Source organism: Sinocyclocheilus rhinocerous, unplaced genomic scaffold (assembly GCF_001515625.1).
Source record: "Sinocyclocheilus rhinocerous isolate Xijiao unplaced genomic scaffold, SAMN03320098_v1.1 scaffold580, whole genome shotgun sequence".
NCBI lineage: Eukaryota > Metazoa > Chordata > Actinopteri > Cypriniformes > Cyprinidae > Sinocyclocheilus > Sinocyclocheilus rhinocerous.
In genome coordinates this window covers 1,113,128-1,136,093 of record NW_015670982.1, presented here as the reverse complement: position 1 = coordinate 1,136,093, position 22,966 = coordinate 1,113,128, and the positions used below count along the sequence as shown (strand labels likewise).

Sequence of the window (22,966 nt, the reverse complement as noted above, 5' to 3'; positions counted from 1 at the left end):
TGCTGCTACACACAGCACAACATGCTCATGGCCCATTCCCCCCTTTCAACTCATTTGCAGTAAAGCCCAAGATGCAAAATCAGAACGAAGCCCCTGCTGCAATTTGCACTGACATATGGGAGGCAAATCTATGGGTCTACTTTGGGTAGTGCCGTTGGCCCCTACTGGAACCGTTTACAAATAATTAGCCTAAGGACAGGAAAAAAAGAACGAGAAAAAGAAAATCCATCTGTGTGCTAACCCTATGCTAACCTTTCAGGATGGGAAGTTTTGTGTGATCAGAATGAAATTTGGGAGGCCAAGCATAAAATGGACATAAATGATGTGGTTTATTTGACATTATCCAATCCGTTAGACCTCATAGCAAGCAGTGCAGGTTCCCTCTGGTCTGCGGAGGAATCAGAAAGAGATGGTCATGGATGATGAAAGGCATGTGTGCGTGTGATGGGGTGCTAGTGGTGTCGGGAGTGTGTGTGTGGTAAATTAATGCCTCTATGATGAAAAACCAGCATTACGCACAGGTCAGGGAACAGTTTTGGGTCATGCTTTGGAGGGGTCTCTTGAGAAGCCTTTTTTCTCCATACCGATCACTAATCTGTGTTCTTGATAGGACTGCGCTTCCTGTAAGAAACCGAATCCGACACCACACTGATCCACACAGAGCAATGTCTACCACCTTGCACCTTAAAAGCAGTATCACTCTTTGTCTTTAACAAGAAAGAGGGAAACAATGAAGAATCGAGTGTCGTGTTAACAGTTATTAAACTAACCCAGCGTCTTGACTTGCTTGTGTTACTGTACTGTCTGTCTGTAGCTATTATGGGACTGATGTGGTTCTCGCTGACTTCAGTTACTTAAGAATGAGGCTTTCTGTAGACAATCTCTAAGAAAGAAAGAATGATTTAAGGAGTACTGAAATACTCCTTAAATCATTCTTTCTTTCTTAGAGATTGTCTACAGAAAGCATCATTCTTAAGTAACTGAAGTCAACGAGAATAAGTTAAGCTCTATATAAGTTAAACTCAATCAACAGCATTTGTGGCATAATGTTGATTACAGCAAAAATTATTTTAACTCTTGACTCCTTTTCTGTAAAAAGGTTACTGATCCTTTTGAGGTTTACATTGTTATACTGCCATGACAACGTTGTACAAGTTGTACATTTTTAATTTTGAAACTGAATGTTTTAATTTTTGGTGTAACCCAGAGTTCAGCTTTTTTTCTTTTTTTTTAAGAAAATCAGAGACAAGTCGAAATCCACATACCATTATACTGTCAATTGCTCTGAACTTGAATTGCACCCGGAATATTCCTTTAACAGGAAAAAACAAATGAATGCAAGAAAAACAGAGGACAGAGACATACAGATGGAAAGAAAGGAGGAAATTTGAGAAGAGGAGAGACACAGATAAAGTGAATGATGAAATGGTAGGGAAAAACGGAGTGATACGAACAGAGGCAGGTAGTCAAACTGAAGCGGAGTAAAAGACGGGAATGAAGGAAACTTCGTGTGGTCCAATGGCAAAGGCCAATGATTTAGAGGTTGTTGATCCCGGGCAGGCGGCCCAGCGGCTCAGCGCAACCAATGACTCACTCAATCTCTCACACTCACTGGGAGCTGGCTCTCTTTCTAAGTCACCACACTTAAAACATCCTTATGTGTTTAGAGTCATTGAAGTGGAAACCAGGGCCTGCACCCATTGCTGGAAAGAGCTACTGAATCCCTCTCTCTCCCGCTTTCACTCTCTAGAATGCTCATAAACAGATGGCCAGACCTCATTAGCCATGTCACAACTACTGAGAACATCATGAACACATTGCATTATCTCTGAATATGAAAGCCTTAATATGAAACCGTAGACAATTACCAGTGCTGAAATAAGAAAAAAAGAAGAGTAGTTTTAAAGGAAGGGTTTTCAAGCTTTTTTCATGCCACATGCCCTCAAATATGATGATCCCCTTGAGAGGAACCCTAAAATATAAAGGTAGCTATATATTTTCATGTACAAAGACCCATTTATACTTTATGAGAAATTAAATTAAATGAAATAAACAAACTTTGTGTGTAACATGCCGCGGGTCAGAAAGTTATTTTATCAGTCTACATGCCTTTTAATTATGATGAGTGAATTCAGAGTGAACACTTGCTGGTGTACATGTTATTTGACTGCACGTTTGGCCTGTGTTTCTCATTGTACAGTTCTTGTAAAGATTTACCGTGATGGAGGTAAATTGTTTGTAGTTCTCCTCCCCGCTATTAAACTGCGTTGTGCGCACAAAGACATTTGAGTGTAGCGTAAAACACATATAGGCACCACTTAAGAAGAACATTGACAAATGGCTGTCGACAGGACATTGTCACCTTTTCTCTTACCTCTTAAGATATTTGCTTAAGTGTGGTTTGCCACCTCTGATCTGTGAGTTCAAGGGTGTTACTGGATTCTGTGTGGTCAGGGACTATCCACCCCTTGGTGGGGAGTATTTTTATTTGAGGGTTATTGGACCAGAGCTGAGCCTTGTTATTGCTGAATGAGACAACAGATCTAACCCAGGGAATTTCCCAAATGACAAAGCAAGAAATATCCTGCCATCTCCAACCTCAATTGATGACTATGTATTAGGTTCTGGTCAGAGCATAACTTCTCGTATATAACCAAAAAGGATAGTGCATATTGTTGTTAACGTCCTTGGTACTAAATCAGAGCATATGTGAAATTGCGGTTTTGCTTGAAATTTTAACTTTAAGAGTTTTCTCATAACAAAAACTAATTTCACCATCTGTTGTTTGTTGAACAAAGGACCTAGAAAGGGTTACAAATGACTCATAATATCTAACAGAATGCCTAAATATTACCAATGGTGTTGTAATTGTCACATTGGTTGTCTCAACAGCAATGCTGAAAATGAGGTTTGAATGCATTTTAGAGCTCATAAATTCTTATTGAGTTACAAAAAATTGGAACAGTGACTCTCAGATTTTTGTGAATAAATGTTGCCTTCTAACATGGAAAGTAGCAATGATATCAGTGCTTTAAGAGGGCGAGAGGATGCCAGTGGAATAATATTGTAGCTTCTACACAATGGGAAGGGTTATATCTCTCCAAACAGATGTATACCCAAACCACAGCTGCATCACACATGTCTTTATGTCACCCACCAATACTGAGCTGATCACAAATGCTAAGCCGTCTCTCAAGGACCTCAGCTTCGCCTCTGAACCTTACTGTAGGTGAATCATTGTCATTTTTGCAGTGCAAAGAGACAGATCAAATAGGCCGGGCTCGCTCCTGAACACAGAACAGGCCTGGCTGGATATGGTGGCAGGCTGTTCAACGTTCAGGGCCATTTCCATAATTACCCAACAGTCCAATCACTGTGGATTCCTGCAACTCCTGATCTCTGCTGATAATCAGCCAGTGTTCTGGTCAGTGCTGCTGGACCCCCAAGGATGAACAGGTGCGGTAATGCGACTGATTGCACCTAATGCAACGGAGGTCTGTTCAGAGGACATTCCCCTCTGGACCTGCAATCTGAAGATCTCTCTATAGATGAGAAGAAAAGAGGACTTGTCCTGCATTTGGCTCAGTCTTATCAGAAACCCTCTGAAGAGCAAGAATGCCAGACATTCTCACAACTTTGTTAACGTAAGAGTGTCGGACACTCAGATCAACAAACTGTCCTGCTGTAGCCCCTGATCGCCAACAGAGCACTTAGATGTTAGCATCTAATAGAAATAATTAATCAAGCAGGTGCATAAATAAATAAACAATACACAAGATATAATGTATTGGCGAAATAAAGATTTACATTATCTCAGAGTATGTTGCATTTAGGTTATTCAATAACAATAGTTCCATCTATTCCATCTATCTAATTGTTCTATCTATGAATGGGGTAAATGTTCCTGTGGCTCAGTGGTACCGCATTGTGATAGCAGCGCAAAAGGTCGTGGGTTCAATTCTCAGGGAACACACATACTGGTAAAAAATGTATAGCTTGAATGCACTGTAAGTCGCTTTTATCAAGCGTCTGCTAAATGCATAAATTATTAATTATTATTATTATTATCTATATCCACAGCTGTGCATGACTGAACTAAAGAGCAAATGCAAAGGATATAAAAACTTTGACTTTGCATAAAAGACTGATTTTTGTTGTAAATAAAAAAATGTAATAGAAAAAAAATATTGAATATAATTTACTCGCCCTCATGTTGTTTGGATGAAAAACTGTATGACTTTCTTTCTGTGGAACATAAAAGATACAAAACTATTTGGTTACCAACAGCATTCTTCAAAATATCTTCTTTTATGTTTCACAGATGAAAAAGTCCTACAGGTTTGTAACAACATGAGGGTGAGCAAATGATGACAGAATTGTCATCTTTGGGTGAACTATCTATCTCTTGATCCCTTTAAATTTTCAGTAAAAACAAGTATTTGTGGTTGTCAGAAAAATATTGTAAAAAGTGTTACATGTGTTACCGAAATGTGCATTTGGTGATTGTATAGTTTACACTATTTAATTAGACTGTATTGAGAATATTGATCCTCGTATAAAAATACTAATATCCTAACTGTTTTTAGTAATATTGTTATTTAAATTAGATTTTAATAAAACTATTTGAAATTAATTTAATTAATGTGTACCATGTGCTTCAACGTGTAAAAAGTAGAACTCCTTCCACTTTTGAGCACAAACAGAAATACTGAAATGTGCAAGAAGCCCCACACATGCAAAGAGAGCAGTACTTCTTCCCAGAGGTAGACATAGAGCTCTTAAACATGGGAAATAAAGTCTTTACATTTCTGCATTTAAATATCATTAATATTTTTCTTGATAGTACATGTGGCATTATGGAAAGCATCATGATGACTTTGGATGAAGTTCATTAAAAGTGATCTTTCCAGCAACTGCGGTCAGTAATAACGCAGACCACAGTGCCACACACAAAGACAAGACAGTGTGAAACTCATGTCAGTGAAATAATGCAATAAATAAGATATAATGCAACATAAAAGACGCATAAAAATATAAATGTTATCAATATTTTACAGTCAATAAAATGGTAACAGGTTTGTACTGTAATGACCAAATGGATACATATAAACATATGCAGTATGAAATGTGTAACAGTATTATGTGTATTGAACGCGGTGTAACATTATTTCCCGTTAATATTACAGTTACAGCGTATAATACTTTTCTTTACTTACACGATGACGCGCGTTCCCGGACTGGACAGACGTCATCGTGCGCGTTCCCCTTCTCGCGCGCTGGTTAAAAAGAAGGTGGAAAGAGCAAAGGGAAACATGTGAGTGCACTGAAGAGCATGCAACAGACAACTTAGTGCAACTTTTGATCACACGCATCAACCTTTGTGCACCAACGGGATTTAACTTTTGGGAAAGGAGTCATACAATTTCTGTATATCCGACCACTTCTTATTTTGTATTATTATTTTTTTTTTTTCTTATTAAAATACAGTATCATGTTTTTTTCCACTTTAACAACATCATAACCAGCACTTGTCTTAATTTATTATTGCCATTTCTTTCGTTTTTCGTTCTTTTTAAATACCTTTGCTATTAATCAATTTGGACTACTTTATTAGCGAATAGTTGTTTTAATCGAAATTACTTATTCTATAACAACTTTCTGGACGCGTGGGGACTGTCATACAGCAGTCCTGATTTCGCAGCAGTCGCGTGTTCCGCTTTTGGTTGAATCCCTCTGAAAATGAAGCATTTGAAATTTGTGCTCTTGTTGGCCATCGCGGCCAATTTTTGGGAATGTGGTGATGCGAAATTCGGCGAGAAAGGAGAATTAAGTCCAAGGAGGAGGAGATGTTACGATGGAAGTCTGCCGAAACGCCTGAAGAAGAAGGAGAGAAAACTGTCACTGGATGGAAGCGACGGAGGGGAGGTTTGTCACAGGCTCTATCCTCGCGTGTCCTGCTGTCCGTCCAGGAGGGCTCCGTATCAGATACTCCATCGGAGAGATGCTCGGGTATGTTCAGGTTTCCTGCAGCCTCAAACTGACCTAGTGATTCTCATGCGTGTTTTGTTATGGCAATTGGTTCATGCATTGATTTCGAGATGTTTGCAGCAGTATGTAGAGGGATAATGGTTGATCTTGTAATGAACATATGGATACATATAAGCAGTATGCGCACTGTGTGTATTGAATGCGTTTTGCATTAAAACAGCAAAGACGCGGAGCAGTGTAATAGAACGCGTGGTTTTAAAAGTTGAACTTGTTTTAACTTGACACGGCGTTGTAAAAAAAACGTGGCACTGACATTGATAAACACGACGAGATCGTGCGCAATGGCTAAAGACGTCGGTCTCGCGCATGTTTACATAGAAAATCAAATAAAAACAGCTCGGACGGAGGTAAGGACGCGTGCAGTGCAGTTCACTCGCGAGCACGAGGCGTATGAATGAAATCGCTTAATTTTCATGCTCTCCTGCAGCAATATTGTGCTTCCGAAATCTGAATCGCACTTAAAAGCTTTATTCCACAAGTTAAATGTTTGTATGTATGGATTAGACATTTTGCGCAACTTTTCACGCTGATGTTTCAATGACAGCATGTGCTTCTCGGAGTGATGGATATAATTTACATAAAACAGATGGGAAACAAATGTCTCTCGATCGGTAATGAATCGCATCTTTCTGAGGCTTTCTATAGACGCGAGAAGATTAATCTAACTAGTTTTATCAATGAACACATTCTGTGCCGAGAAATCGCTCTTTTCTCATGTAAACAACCTCCGCAGATCGACATACGCGACTGGGTGGCATCGCACGTCGGTTTGTGACAAAAAGCCATATTGCATCATTTAATTTGCTCAAGTCATGCAAATAAGAGCGAGGCTGAATGGAACAAAAAAGAGTCGACATCTCCTCCTCCCCACTACACTGCCCACACACGGAGTCTTTTTGCTTATGGCAAAAGAATAACAACAACACCATTGTGTTTGTTAGTTTCACTAATGGGTGAAGCTGGAGAACATCATTCTCCCCCAGTCCTTGGATCTGTCCAAGTGTTAGTTAATGCCTTTGAGTGAGTATTTGTCCTGCTCCCCACTCCAAACTTACTTACACCAATTCCCAGAGGGCCAAAATGGTTTCACTAAAGCTGTTTAATAAAAGCTTACAGGTTTTGTGGGGAAAGTTGGTTTCATTTGGGGGGGGGTATGGGTGGATTCATGTCAGGTGATTCATTTGTTAAATCCTCTGTTTGTTAAATCTTATGGTTGCGGTAACTTCGATCATCAATCGCCTTTTTCTGGCACCTCAGTGAGAACTTGTGAGCTAGCTGCCCTCATTGTTTGTCGCTAAATGACGAGCGATTGTTTTCAAATGAGTTTTTGTGTTTACGTTTGTTCTGTCAGTTTCAGTGACAAAGGATATTGTGTACCATGATGCATAATCCCAACATCTGCTCAGATTTCACTATATAAACATATCATTCTCATTATTATCTTTTTCATTATCTTTTCATGCCGAACCACGCTATTTCAAGGCATCTAATGTTAACTCATATATGCCACCTATTTTCACTGGCATGTTTCAGTAGTTATGTATGGCTTTAAAAGGCTGTGATGTAGATCGCGTGGTGTGATTTGAAGCAGCTTTGAACAAATTTTGGCGTTTTTTTGGAAAACACAAAAAAAGAAAAAACAAAGGTCCTCTTGTTGCTGGTGAGGGTGATGGCAACATTGGAGTCCATCCCAGCAACATATGGGTAGAGTGCATGGTTGAGAGCACACAAATGCTTCTCTCCATGGACCATGTGCCAGTCCATGGCTCACTAAATCAATGGGCAATTTAAAGCAGGAGAGTTGCCACTCACAGACCAGGCTAACACACCAACCACTGCAAGACTGAGAGCGAAGAGAGCTTGAAAATTCACATTCCAAACTCTCTGGTTCATATGGAGGTTTCAATACATTTTTCGGACACCGTTTGATCTTCCACCGACAAAGATGGTTTTGATTCACTCGAAAGAATCTGGAGAATCAAAATCAAAGAAATCTGCCAAAATGGTTTACTACACAGAGCAGTGGGCCGGGGAGGAGGTGGGCCGTCAATACGCTGTCTGCTGGGTGTGCTGGTCTAATTGACTTGGACAGACTGCTAATTTGTTGATACCAGCACGGGAATGATGTGCCCATCTATCTATAAATTGGTGTTTACACATGGACCTCACACAGAGAGAGGGAGGTTTACTAGACTGCTGCGGCACAGGCGCATGTCTGGGGAAGGGAGCAGATTACATTGTTGTTTTATTACAGCTAATTTGTTACATAAATAAGCCTGCTCATTTTCTCGGCCCTAATCTACTGTTTACTTTTGTTTGGTGACTTAAGAAACATTTTGAGTATCCTCATTTCGGTCCGTTAGCTCCAGCATGGGTTCAGCTGCCTTGCGAGGTGCAATTTTGGCTTAGCTGTTTGTGAGCTCAAATAAACAAATCAGGAGAAATCAAGTCCACATGGATGTGTGGTGTTTGTTAAGAGAGATGTTTAGAATGTGAATTGCATCCAATTAACGAGAAAGCATTCCAAAAATGTGTGTCAAACCACCTAGTTTGACTTTTCTTTTATTATATATACAATATACAATTGTTATATAGGAACAGCTTTGTAGCATGAGTAAAATTTGGATTAGCCATTCAATTAGAACCACAGTTCTAACCTTTGCTGGTTGTTTTTCGCTCCTTAGATCTTCTCAACCAATAACACAGAGTGTTCTAGACTGCTGCAGGAGATTAAGTGCGCCCATTGCTCACCACATGCCCAGATGCTCTTCCACTCGCCCAAACTTGAAAAAGCACCACACAGAGAACAAGATCTACCCCATTTATGCCACGACTACTGCCAGGAGTTCTACTACACTTGCCGGGGACACGTACCAGGTAACAAACAAGATCAATGCAAGAGTTTTGCATAAAGAACATTAGTAACTTCACCAGGAACATTCCTCTTCTGACACATGTATTGCAATTATTCTAAGTCCAGGTGAACAAATTACCTCAGATTAATGCACCAGACCATAAAGTCGCATAGTGGGAGAAAACTAAATATCTGTTGCAGCTCCATCATGGCAAAGTTACTTTGAAACGGAGGGATTCATTCATCTGATGTTCAAGAAATGCCATTCAGGAACCACTTGTTGCTGTTTCTTTCTTTCTTATTTTTATTAATTAATTAATTAATTAATTAATTTTAAATCTTTGCAATGACTTAAGCATCACAAAAGGCCTTAAATTATTGGTATTATAGAAATATAAATGATAAAAAATTTATATTTAAAATAAACAATAAAACACCCCAAACAAAGCTTGAAAATCTGTAGCTGTAAATGAATGATTTTATGACCTGTTTCTTCCCTTCGGTCCTTTGGCAATCATCTTATTTTATGTGAGAACAGCCTGCCAAGATTTGTTTGGTGTTTATGTGCGTCTGTCTCTGGATATGTGTGTGTGTGCTCGGTCTGACTACGGTCTAGACATGACTGACACTCAAACCTCACACAACACACACACACTTTACAGGATGCAGCAGAAAACGAAGCCTGTTCAAGGCAATGCTCACATAATCAGTTTGTTTTTCTTGGTGACATCCTACGTTCAATGAAAAGACAAACATTAAGGCCTCTGAAACATAAGGGGGGAAAAACAGATGGCAGTGGGGAGGAGTCCAAAGACCTGAAAAGCTCTAGGCCATTATGAGGTTTGTATTTTCTTCCAAACATGAATGACATCAGGAGCAAACATCCTATAGCTGCTTATTGGGTTGCAACATTTGCTGCATGATGCATTCCATCAGATGGAATGGCATGCAAAAACTGGCCGCCAGACCAAACCTTCTTCCTATCAGTGCAGCCATAACAGATTAGATGAGGGCCGATATGCAAACAGAGAGCAAACGCAAGCCACACGCACATACGTACCCACGGAAATGCAAATAGACAGACAAAAATGAGACACTGTATACATACAGTTTACCTTTCAGTCTTCCTCTACAAAACAGATAAATAAGGGTGTGCTGTCTATTGCGATTCTTTGTAGAGGGAGTAAGCGTATGGGAAAGAGAGAGAGAAAACAGTGGTAAAGACTCTGAGAACAGGAGCTGGGGCCAAAAGACTCTACCCCCCTCTCCCCCTCCCAAATCAGCATATGTGGTGACGAATGACACATTTATTTTTCTACAAAGGTTGTGTATATGTAAAACTGCTGAAGTGCATCAAGATGTCAAGTACTTTGGGTGGCCACCCAGGTTGCTTTGGAAGATAACCAGATGGAAGTATAACTATAGCGCTGAGGATGTGGAGTCTCTTTCTCTCTGTCCTGTTTTTTGTAGGCCAGTACAATAAAACTAGAGCATATTGTGGAGGGGCTGAGACTGTAGTTGAGGCCACACAGTGTTTTCGCCATGTTTAGGGAAGATATAAATTGTTCAAATTAGACAGTCCTTTCAGTTTGTGTGTTTCATTTCTATCCATATTTTTTAACCATGTTTTTACGACCATGATTGCACATTGGTTTTCAACAGTAATAAAAGTCCCTTCATATTTTCATGGTGTTTACTTTCAGTCCCCTAAGATTAAGGAAAAACACTTTAGTTCCAATGTTTTAATTTTACAGTTGTTGTCTGTTCAATGTGTTGATCTCATTTGATTTGGTAAAGATTACACTTTGAATTGGTTTTGTTAAATAAGGTTAGGTTTAATAAAAAAAAGCATAACACATCTAAAATATTCAGCAATGTTATTGCAGAACTGGATAAAAAAAATCTAATCAAATGAGAATTTGGAATGTTAAGACTCGACCTGTTGAAGATATTGCCACCAAAAAAATCGTAATGAGGATATATTCACACCTCATATCAGCAGACACTTTTTTGATCCCCATGACCTCATTGATATAACGAAGACATAAACAGGTTCCCACACTCTTGAAAAAAGATTACAAAAGGGGTTTTTGCGATACCATAGAAGAACCATTTTGGGGTTCCCAAAGAACTTTTTTGTGAACAGTTCTTCTGTTCCAAAATAAAAAAAATTTCTTAGTGTAAAGAACATTTGAATAATCTGAAGAGTTATTTTTCTATTACTAGGAAACTTCTGTGCATTGATATCAAAGGTTCTTCATGGAGCCATAGATGTCAATAAAGAACCTTTATTTTTTTTAAGTCATGAAAAACCAAGTAAATATCAGGTTATTTTAAAATTTTGTTCTCTAAGCCTTAGAAAAGTCATAGACATATTATGGGCTTTATAAATAATGATTTTATAGTGTATAATATTCTTTTTCTACCACATTTTCTCAATTTTTTGAGCGACTCTTTATTTTGAATTATTCTTTTGAATCAGAATCGGTTGAACTTGTTCATACATTAGTCTGAATGATTCATTAGTAAAAAGGTCTGAATGAAAATGTTTTTCATCAATATGAAATCTGGACATGGAAAGGATATGGAAAATTCAAAAGTGTGGGAACTGCATACAGATACTGACCTCTCAGCTACTATTGACAACAGCTCCCAGAACCTTACCGCTCACACCAGCAGGCCCAAGATAACCACTGCGGTTTTTGTGTGGGTGGCATGGCAGTGTGAGTGGAGGTGGTGGTGGTGGGTGTGTGTGTGTGTGTTTGATCTCACTGTTGTGTTTAGATGTTTAGGGATATCCTATCATCACCTCTGTTGTTGGTGCTGTTGCTTCCCTCCCACATGCAGCCCCCTTCCTCATGCGGCATTGGGGGCTCACTGGAGATGACAGGAAGGAGAGGAGTGTGTTTGTGTTTCTATCACTGCTGTCTTTGCTCTACTCCTCCCCATGAGAGGGTTTAGCTAAGGTGGTAACCATATCAGTGATGTTTTTAGGTCACAGGGGCTGCCAAACCAAGTCATGTTCTCTCTCCTTGTTGTCGTGCTGCTCATTCAGCCAAGACAGTTCCTAGAAACCGACTGTGATTTAATTGCCACACACTTAATTTTCAAAATTTTCATTGTGCATTCCTCAACTCTAGATGTCTGAATTATGGTGAACTTATTTTGGCTTCTACTGGAGAAATAAATTAAGGGTGTTTTCCATGAAAGTAAGCAAGCAAACTTAATCTCTTAAATATAATCAATCAGTTTGGGTGTGTACTTATCATTTATTTGGATTTGACCTGCATGTTTCTGCTGAAAGATATAACAGTGAAGGAGATACAGACTGAGCGTTTGGCATTTTTGGGTTTAATTGAACTCACAAACTTTCCACATACGGACCACACATGTCTGAAGTGGTTTGTAATATCTCACTGGGGTTCAACCATCACATAATTGTAGCACCCAGAAGTGTGTATCAATGTGGCACTGTCAAATATGACCGTTTTTAACAAATGGTTAAAGGTCTGTACCGATATGAATGACCATGACTTGCACTTGTCAGATATGAGAGGCAAAAACAAATGTCTTGATTTGAGACTCAGTACTTCATAAATGCACCATAGTCAAGATAGGAATTAAGCTTGGCACCGGAATCACCACCAAAACACCCACACAATAAGCCGTCTGATGGCTGAGGACATACTTGACTCGAGTACAGCTTTGACTGTAGGGGATTCAGTTGGTTTTGGAGGTGATTACATCATCCATGGACCCTGTGTGGTGTCTGTCTCAGGCTGAGACCAGTTGTCTGTCTGTCTGTGTTTTTTAGAACTGTTCCAAGCCGACGTGGATGAGTTCTGCCAGTACTATGGAAGGAAGGACGGAGGCCTGTGCTTTCCAGATTTTCACAGAAAGCAACTGCGCCGAGATTCCAACTACCTGTTAGATGAAAACATAGAAGTGATTAACAGGTATATTTAATTCAGTTTCACACACACATTTTTTTTATTTATCTGAAATGTTGAACTGTAGAGAAATAGTTCACCTAAATATAAAAATTCTGTCAATATTTATTTACTCATGTCATTCCAAATACAAAAGATGAATTTATGAAGAATATCCTGGTCAATCTTTTTAATACAATGAAAGTAAAATGGGGCTGTCAAGCTCCAAAATGTCATACCCCCAACATGACTGGTATATATATATATATATATATATATATGGATATATATGCCATATATATGGTATATATACCTCGTCTGCTCAGTCATATTACAAAAATTTAAGTCAGTATTCACAAAAATCTTGACAACTGTACTAACTTTCCTTGGCACTTTAATTAGTGTATATAAGATAAGTGACAATGTCTGATTTCTGAACTAATTATTATTTTGAGTCAGATCTGTTTGATGAATCGGTTGATCTAGTTAACAAAACCAGTCTGAATGATTCATATATAGTTCTGAATTGTTCCAATTGGTTCTAAAGTTCAGCTCAGACTCCTGTCGCAACAGCCAATAGCAAGGAAGATTATCAGTGAATAACGACTTAGTGTGGCACAAATTGTACTTTATAATTTCAGAAGACTTGGAATCTAGTGAACAAGTTGTATGAACTACATTTAAGGTACTTTTGCATCATTTTTGATGCTTGAAAGTTCCAGTTTTCATTCATTGTAACTGCATGGAAAAAAGGTCCAGTCCATTTTTTTTAACATTTGAAATGAAGTTGATTAAATCATGTCGGAATTTCCATTTTTTGGGGTGAGCTATTCCCTGTAATGACATCTGCGTGTAACAGCGTTCTTCATCAGGCATGAGAGAAGCTTCCTTACCGTCATCTAATGTCCCATGGCCCAGTATGACTGGCCTGCTTTGACTACTAGGTCATCAGGGCAGCCTCAACAAGGTCACTAGAGACAAGACACGCCTAACTAACCTTCCATGTCACAACATTCCTGCATGTACTCATTGACTGGTCCATTGCTCCCCTTTCCAAGCCAGAGCTTTGTGTCCAGAATGAGTTTAGCCAGCTTTAAGAACACAAAGGAAGTGCTTATGCTGCAGGAACTCTGAGCTGTTGGTGACAGCAAGAGGGCTTTGACCATTTGTGACAGGAAGTAGTAAGGGATGTCATTTGGGGCTGGCTCTGCTAGAATTGAGCTCATAGCTGAATATTCTGTTGATTGTAACCTCATATTAGTGTTAGCAAAAGGCTTAAGTATTCACTTTTCACAACTTACAATGATGGATTCATATGTGTACTCAACAAGACCACCTGTAGGACTCCAAAAAACATTGTTTGCCAGCAAGTTCTGTTGTTACTAACTTTCAGCGTTTCCCAAAACCATCCAATATTGCTGAACCAACATAGTTCAAAAGACAGAGGTGTGACCATGTTGCTATTGTTTCAGGAAACAGTCACAACTATAATTTCTCTAACTATGCATCATGCTGTGGTAGTTAAGCAGTGAGTTAATTTTCTTTTAGTGACATGTGTCATTGTCACCCTCAGCATACCTTCAATTCACTTTGGTTTTTAAACTGATCTGATTTAATGACACATTTCAGTGAAGTGTGCCCTAAGCACCTTTCGTTTTAACAGTGATAAATGCCTCACTTTTGTATGAATTCTGAGGCAAATAATGACGAGCTGTGAATCCACCATGTGTTTTGAGCCCATAGTCATTGTAAATGATCGTCATAATTCTTCATCGGACCTCCCATTGGGAAGGGCCTGAACAGCAGCATATCTGATCGGGCAGAGTCACTGCAAGCACGTCAGACTGACGTTATTCTACAGCTCAGGCACGAGATGTCAGGCATACATTTGCTGCCAGTTCACCCCCTATTACATTTATGGAAAATCCCTCCAAGACTGCTTGTTAACAGGAGCACCCACACCGCTGATGCCCTTGTTTTATTTAAGGCATAATGTGAGTTGGCGTATCCCCACATCAAATGTGACTTGTGGTTAATGGAACACTTGTTTCACAGCTTAAAAGCCCCCAACGTCTGACTATGTTAAATTAACTTCTCCTGTGGCGTTTTATTCAGTCTACTCCCAAACCAGTCTGTCAAGCAGAAACGATTCTGCCTTGTTCCTAACTGTAATAAACTTGTTTATAACAATTCAACTTGTACAGTTATACTGTTTACAACAAATAATAGACATTAGACAACAACTTAAAAGCCTGATGTGTTAACTAACCCATCTATTTTTCTAATCTTTCCAATCCTTTCCTACAGAAAACATAAACACAACTGCTACTGCACTCAGGAGATCCTTAGTGGTCTTCGACAGCCTGTTGGCATGGTGCATTGTGGGGATGGATCACAGCGGCTTTTTATTTTTGAGAAGGAAGGCTTTGTCCGTATCCTAACACATGACATGGAGCTCTTGAAAGAGCCTTTTCTGGACATTCATAAGCTGGTACAAAGCGGTATTAAGGTAAGTGATATTTAGCTCCTCCTTTGTTGACATTTTGGTGTTATCAGTTGGCTGGATTGACAATGTTTGTGGTTACTGATTTTTTTTTTCATTAAAAAGTATTATACATAAGAAACAAATATAAAATGTATGTTTACAATCATGTGTACTTATATCAGTTTAAGATTCCATTCTCATCAGTGACCTGATTAACTTTTTCAGAGTTTTTTTTTTTTTTTTTTTAATTCATAAAAACACTTTCTCGGAAAAACATTGCTGATTTCCTTTCTTGTTGGTGACAACCCTGTTTTTGGATACTTTTTATTCTGAGATACATAAAAAATTGCTGCCTGTGAATAGAGCTGAATTTCTAAAATGGTATAAAGTCGGCATGAAATGAAAATTCACCCTGTCTGTTTTGCAAATACATGTTATAAATCATATTGTAAACAATTGATTCATACGTTTTTTTTTTTTTTTTTACCTCATATTGACTTCTCCAATAATTTAGCCTGTTTAAATATAATAATTTGTTTCACTCTGATGTATGTCATATTAAAGACCAAGACAAATGCCATGTCAGCTAATGCAACTAAACCACAATTGAAAGTGCACCTTTGAACATATTATACAGTGCAATTAATTTATCAGGAGATTGTTTATTCTGAATCACATCCCAGTGGATTAATACATACCTCTAATACATTCTTTCAAGTATTTTTCTTGAGCATGCTAATAATGGTGAATTTTAGCTAAGGTTTTTTTTTCCCGACATTGTTGGCATATCTGCCTCTGAAAAGGAACTAGCTCCTATTTGATATTCATGTAGCCTGACCTCCCACCATCAGAAAAGTCTGTCTCGCATAAATCAGGAAGCCTCGCTGAAACCTGAAAAATCTGTTGTTCATCATTTTGGTTTGGCACCTTCTCAGACGAAGCCGAGGTGGGAGAAATGAAGCACCCTAACAGAATAGAATCTTTAAGGAGCACAATAACAACTTCTATGGATTTATTTCCATTTTTCCTCTCCTCCCACCACAAATCAAAACCTGAATGGAGGGTGATGGAGGGTATTATTATACAAATGTATTCTGTATGTGGGCTTCTATGTGTGTGGTTTGCTTGCTGTCAACCTGACTGCCAGCAGAGGAAACCGTGTGTTTGATTGTTGAGGATCAGTGAGAAAGGCTGAAATGTTGCGTTCGCTTACATGCATGTCTGTCAGTAGTAGTTATGGCGTGTGTCACAACAGATGTTTATCTGCCCCTATAAGAACTGAAGCATTCTGTAATTTGAGAAGATTTTGTTTAGGAAGTGTCCGGAGATGTAGGAAGAGACCTGCTTTTTGACAGGAAGTTTATGTATATCGCATACCTCCCGTTGCTTCACTTATAAAAGGAGAAAGAGCAATTATGGAGTCAACATGCAACAGCCCCACAGGAAAGACCCCCAATGTGCCTTATCGTCATTAAACATAATTGGTTGTTGATAAAGCAATCATTATGACAATTAGAGTAAGCTCAAGCCCCGGCAGTCCCCAAGAGTGCTATTCTGTCAAGTTTAGCCGTTATCATTCCGAGTCGGCTGTGTTTACTTGGAGCATCAACAGGACATGTGGCCTTTGTGCCCGTGGAAGGCCTGGCGACCCACTGGGACCCGACTTGGGCATGAAGGGGGATGATAGTGTTTAATTATGACTTTGATTCTAATGTTCTGTATCTCCTTCAAGCCCAATCCCCTTACTGCCAGTTAAGCCAAACTGCTTGGAAACAATGCTCTGTCTACTTGAGGGAGTCTCCCAGAGCACCGTGGGTGTTCTCTGATGAAACCGTATCTCTTCAGTCACTCACACACGCACACACACTGTGTGACATTATCAAATATTCTGTGTCACGTGTGCTTCTCCAATTACTGACAGAAGTGTTTTGTTCTGAAATGCAAAGACACGCTCTCCTCCGTCTACTGATCATCTCCCCTCACCCTCATCCTTACCACCTTTATAAAATGTTTTTTTTTCTCATCACAGGTGGCTCAATGACGTTGTCCAGATGTATTAATTTTATTCAAAAATGTGATAAAATAAATGCATACAATGACTTGAATACACCTCTTCTATGATGGCATGATTTTAATTTCTGAATTAAAATTCATTTTGATATCTTTTGGGGGGCATAACGTCAAAATGTCCTAATATAATAAACAGAAAACATTGTAATTGGGCTTTAATGATTATTACATTAATGATTGTTATTACATTATTTAAAAACAAAACTTTTTAACAGACTTTTAAACTTTTTCATAAATTAAAATTTTTTAAAACCATATGAAACCAACAAAGAGCACATTCCTTAGAACTTGGTCATTTGTTTTAAGCTAGATTTTTTAAAGATAATTTTTTCTTCTTTTCTTTATCATAGACACTCTTGTCTGTTACTGACTCAATTTAGATCTTCCAAAGAAAGTGTCAAAGATCAAACACCTCATTGGTTTTGACACATCAGAGAAGGATGGTCATTTTGGCTTCTGCTGCATAGATCCAGCAAGGTGGATTGCGCTGGCTAGTGTGGAAGCATGTTGTAGGACTGTGGTCCTATTTGATTTATTGCAAACTACTTTATTACACTCTCACATCTGTAGCTGGTCTTCAAGCGCAACCCTGCACCAGTCTGACTACCATGTATTGGTTTCAACAAAGTAAGAGTGCTATCAACAGAGGTGCTTAAATAGTTAACTTCCGGTTATCTATTTTGGGATGTCTTGTAAACTAGTTACCGTGTTCCAGATGCCGAAAAAAAAAAAAGAGTCATACAGTGACAAGCAAAATCCTGAAGTGTAGAATTTCAGCGCCCTAAAGTGTTTATCTTCTAAACTATTTGTGTGAAAGAGCCCTGATTTACTTCATGTTGACGTGATAGGTACACAAGTATGGTACTGCTTTGTTGTTGTCCTTGCTAGACGTAGTGAAGAAGACATCTGCACGCAATGTGAGCAGAGTTCCATTGTGGTGTATCAACTAACTCAAGGGGTCCAGCTGCAAAAAACGATTTCTTGCCGAAGCAAATAGATCACAGCATGTTGCGCACTCTGTCACTTGACACGCACAGCTGTTGAGCTCTTTCAGCTAGACGAGCAGGAGGGCTCTCGACTCTGTCAAAAAATAAGTATGCTAGCTTTGACAAATGGACCTTTTCCTCTCTCGTCCTTTGACTCTTTGATCAGTTCTCTTTGAGAAACGGCCTCTGCTTAGCTGTCATCTCACATAGCTTCCTCTGAGTTCCTGGCCAAGGTTTTGACTTTGCGAGGACCCCCGAGACAGGATGAGCACCTGTGATGGAGCCATTCAGAAGATTTGTGGATTGCTCCAGAGAGCTGCTGCTGTAATAAGTGAATGTTATCCTACGATTCGATCTGCTCTTTTCACCGCTTGAAAGTGAGCGATCCTCACTCCAGCACTGTCACAGGATTAATGTGTGTTAACAGGTGGAGGAGGGGGGGGGGGTTTACTTGGGCCTTGGGATTCATTGTGTTGAACTAAATAGAACTCTGAATTAGTGTGAGCATTTCAGATTGCCTTTGAGGTAGGCACGCATTGTTTTTCTCCAATCAGCTCGGGTGGAATGCCTCTTTATGTAGGATTGCCTGAGCCAATAAGGATCAAAAGGTGCTCAGAAACAATGTGCAAGCCAGGCCATGCATCAAGCCCTGAAAGGCAAGCAGCTGCCGTTGGGGCGGACAGGGATTCCTGGAGGGGGGCGGTAGTGCTCCCTGTTCCTGTCTACGAATACATCTGACCCTGATGTATTCTCACATGCATTCTTTTCGAGAAGCTGTTACAACCTAATCTTCGTACTGTCAAAGCAACAGGCAATGCACAGAATGCCAACAATAACATCGCGTAGAACCTCTGACCATGACATTTTGGAGCCACATTTCAGAGCTGAATTGTTCCTATTGACTTCAGCATGCTGCAAGGTTACCCTGATGAAATGTTTAAGAAAAGTTCTTGTTGCTGCTACAGTGGAACAATATGTATCAGTGTTGCAACTAAGCAGAGGCTTATACACGTAGCCCTACATATGCTATGATGGATGGAGGGAGAATATTATAAAGTTTGTCTATTCTTAATTACGTTTTTGGTAGCACCCGGAGGAATGGGCCTGGAAAAATGAAGTTTTTTTGTGCCTACTTGTTGAAGGAACAATCATTAGCAAAAGCTAATATTTCAGCTAATTTTGTTCTTTGGTGGTCCCTGGATTAAAATCATACGACTCTCTGGAATTCTTAACTTGACCTGCTCCCTCTGTGTTTGTTTTGGGATTCAGGTCAGTGCATCAGGAGTCCAACATGTTGAGAGGGAGTTTCGCTTGTGATTTCACTCTTTGTGGTCTACTAAAGAGTCCTCCTGAGTGTTATTATTCATGTCCCTACAGATCCAATTCAAATTCCTCCGGAGCATTCCAGAGATGGAGCGCCAGCACTTGAAGCCTATTCGAATTAGATTACTTCAGCACAGCCCAACAGAGTCCCTCTGACCAATTTATGATCTGTATGTTTTGGCGTGTACTGTGAGCTGAACCACACCGTTAACTTGAGCAATCCACAGAAGACCTCTCTTTACTGAATTCCTGTGAGAAATCTGAAAGGAATGCCGCAGAGATGGCACAGACAGCTAATTTCATGAAAACTCTATTTGTTTGCTTATTTGACAACCAATATCGCTAAATTGTTAGTGTATGTGCTGTAATTAAACGTCTCTAGGTTATGTATGTAACCATGGTTCCACAGCTTCCATAACTCCGGGCGGGGGTGAAGAATGGCGCCCCCCGCCTGAGAGAGGAAGTCCCTCCTGATCGGAATCAAGGAGGGACCCAAGTCCAAGAACCATACTCGGACCGGCCAGAACGGGGTAGACGACAAAGAATTAACTTGACGGAGCTCAAACTCAAAACACACGGTAGCAACAAACAGCTGTTTCAAACAAGAAACAGTGTGACCGTTTCGGGTTTCTGGTGCTTACGTCACCCCGCTCGTGACGTCTCGCTACTCCATTGGACTGATTTGACACGTGCTTCAGAACGCGGTCACGCAGGGGCGTTCCCAAAGCGACTTCGACGCAGCTCGAGTTCCTGAAGGGGAACTGGTGTTATGGTCTTATCCCAAAGCATTAAATCATAATCGTTTTTCAGGGACTTGCCTCAAACCCATTTGTTCATTCATTGATTCATTCATGAGGCGTGTGCTTAGCAATCTGTTCATTCATTTCATTTGTATTACCAGAAAGAAAACAAAGTTGGAAAGATGAAAGGGAGGAAAGCCCAACATTATTACTTTCCCCAGGAACTAAAGCGACATAGCTGCTTATTACAACGGCCTATGATGAGTGGACCACCAGAGTAGTGACAACTAGTAGCCTCCGGGATGAGAGGTTTTACCTATTACACAAGCAATTTCAATGTTTTCTATCTTGTTGCCAAGACAGTGGGAGTGTTTTTTTTCCCTTTGCTGCCCATTCTTTTTCTTGCCTCTCTCTTGAAGTCAAATGTTTTATAATCATTTGTAATGCAGTAGTCAAGGAGAGGGGAGGTAAGAATAAAAAAGCAAGGGGGCAAGAGGGCATGGGGTAACTGGCCCCCATATGGAGAGAGACAGAGATGGAGAAAGACCAAAGAAATAAAAAGGAGAGAGAGAGAGAGAGGGAGGCCCGGCTTTAGCTTTTTGCAGCCCAGCCCAAGCTAAAAAAAAGAGACATAATTAACTTCTGGATTCTTTGTGTACCCCATCTGACTTTCAGGGAGGAGATGAAAGGGGCTTGCTAAGCCTTGCATTCCACCCCAATTATAAGAAAAATGGAAAGCTCTACGTCTCCTACACGACCAACCAAGAGCGCTGGGCTATCGGACCACACGACCACATTCTTCGTGTAGTCGAGTACACTGTGTCCAGGTAATGAGAAACCAGTCAAAACCTGACCAAGCATAGGGGCTACTAACCAGAGCCGTAACCATCATAGACAATGGGGGGGGATGTGTCCTTCCTCATATTCAGATATTGTCAAACTGTCCGCCTTGATATTCCAAAAAGCAAAACAAAAAAAGGGAAAACTTTTTGTTAGGGACAAAACCCTGCCCTACCCCAATGTCAATATGTGGTTACGGCCTTGGATCAAACACTTTACACATGGACGTGTATGCGTAATGTTTGTTTTCCATGCGGTTTTGGATAAATCATGAGAAGCCGAGCTCCTCATGAAATGCTTTCACTGACAGTGATGAATGTTTTATAGAGATATGTAATCACAACATATAATTATCACGAAGGCTGCCATCCATTCTGATTGTGTTCAGTTCCCCAGCTGCAATGCAAAACACCCAGCATTAACAAAACGAGCTGAAGTATACATTTTGTAAATTAACCTTTCAAATGCCAAACTTGCCAGTGTCATCTGTTTGGTAGTGATAATCAGACCTAGACAGTGTCTGTTGACCCTTTTTTTTTTGTTTGTTAGTTTTTTTGCATTTTCTGTGCTGATTTTTAGGGAATAATCTCTTGTAATTTTAAATTTTTAAACATGTTTAAACTATTAAATTAATAAATATATTTGCTGGGATAGAGCATCCCTGTGACCCTACAGGATTTATTTATTTTTTTAACCCTAGTGGTTTGGAAAAGGGATGGATTGATGAATTTAGTTTTATATTTAAATATGTTTTAATATTTGGTTTTAGGAAAAACCCAAACCAGGTGGATACAAGGACTACTCGGGTTTTAATGGAAGTAGCTGAGCTCCACCGAAAGCATTTGGGAGGGCAGCTCCTCTTTGGCCCTGATGGGCTTCTGCACATCTTTTTAGGTGATGGCATGATCACTTTGGATGATATGGAGGAGATGGATGGTCTGAGGTAAGTATTAAATGCGTATAGCTATAATGAACCGAGCACTATTGATGAGTCAAGCTATATAATAGTGATATCTGAATTGTTTCAGATATTTTCAATAGAGTGTTCTTCTGCCGTAGTGATTTCACAGGATCTGTCCTTCGGGTGGATGTGGACACAGATTGGTGTAGTACTCCTTACTCTATACCCAGAAACAACCCCTATTTCAACAGCACAAATCAGCCCCCTGAAATCTTTGCCCATGGACTGCATGATCCAGGGAGGTAAGGTCAAACAGTTTACTGAATTTTGAAATTTGAAAATTTGGGAGTTTGTCCTCCGTAACAGCTGGTCTATGAATTATTTCCATTATATGTTTGAATATGGATGTGGGAATTTGCACCTGTACATCAGTGAGGTCAGGCACTGATGTTTTGCGATGGGGTCTGGTTTGAAGTCGTCATTCCAGTTCATTGGGATTCAGGTCTGGGTTTTGTGCAGGCTAGTCAAGTTCTTCTACACCAGATGCAGTAAATCATTTCTTTATGGACCTCACTTTGGAAAAGGGCCCACCCAAACCATTACCATAAATGTGGAAGCACACAATTTCACAAGAATGTAACTGTATGCCGTAGTATTAGGATTTGTCTGGAATTAAGGGACGTTTCCAATCTTGGCTGTTAAAATTAGAACTGCATGCCAACACATATACACTGAAAAAAAATGTTTCATTCATCCAATTAAAAAAAATTTAGGGTAATGATTCAGATCT

At 39.7% G+C, this 22,966-nt stretch overlaps 1 protein-coding gene across 1 annotated transcript in view; it reads left to right on the top strand.

Moving 5' to 3' along the window:
- The first annotated feature begins 5,311 nt into the window (after positions 1 to 5,311).
- hhip (hedgehog interacting protein) overlaps positions 5,312 to 22,966 on the top strand; it is a 43,875-nt gene continuing 26,220 nt past the window's right edge. The window contains exons 1-7 of the mRNA XM_016546578.1: positions 5,312 to 6,009; positions 8,733 to 8,925; positions 12,717 to 12,858; positions 15,139 to 15,340; positions 21,111 to 21,262; positions 22,045 to 22,218; positions 22,335 to 22,478. Coding sequence (XP_016402064.1) covers positions 5,740 to 6,009; positions 8,733 to 8,925; positions 12,717 to 12,858; positions 15,139 to 15,340; positions 21,111 to 21,262; positions 22,045 to 22,218; positions 22,335 to 22,478 — 1,277 coding nt within the window. The 5' untranslated portion in view covers positions 5,312 to 5,739. The remainder of the gene's footprint in view (positions 6,010 to 8,732; positions 8,926 to 12,716; positions 12,859 to 15,138; positions 15,341 to 21,110; positions 21,263 to 22,044; positions 22,219 to 22,334; positions 22,479 to 22,966) is intronic.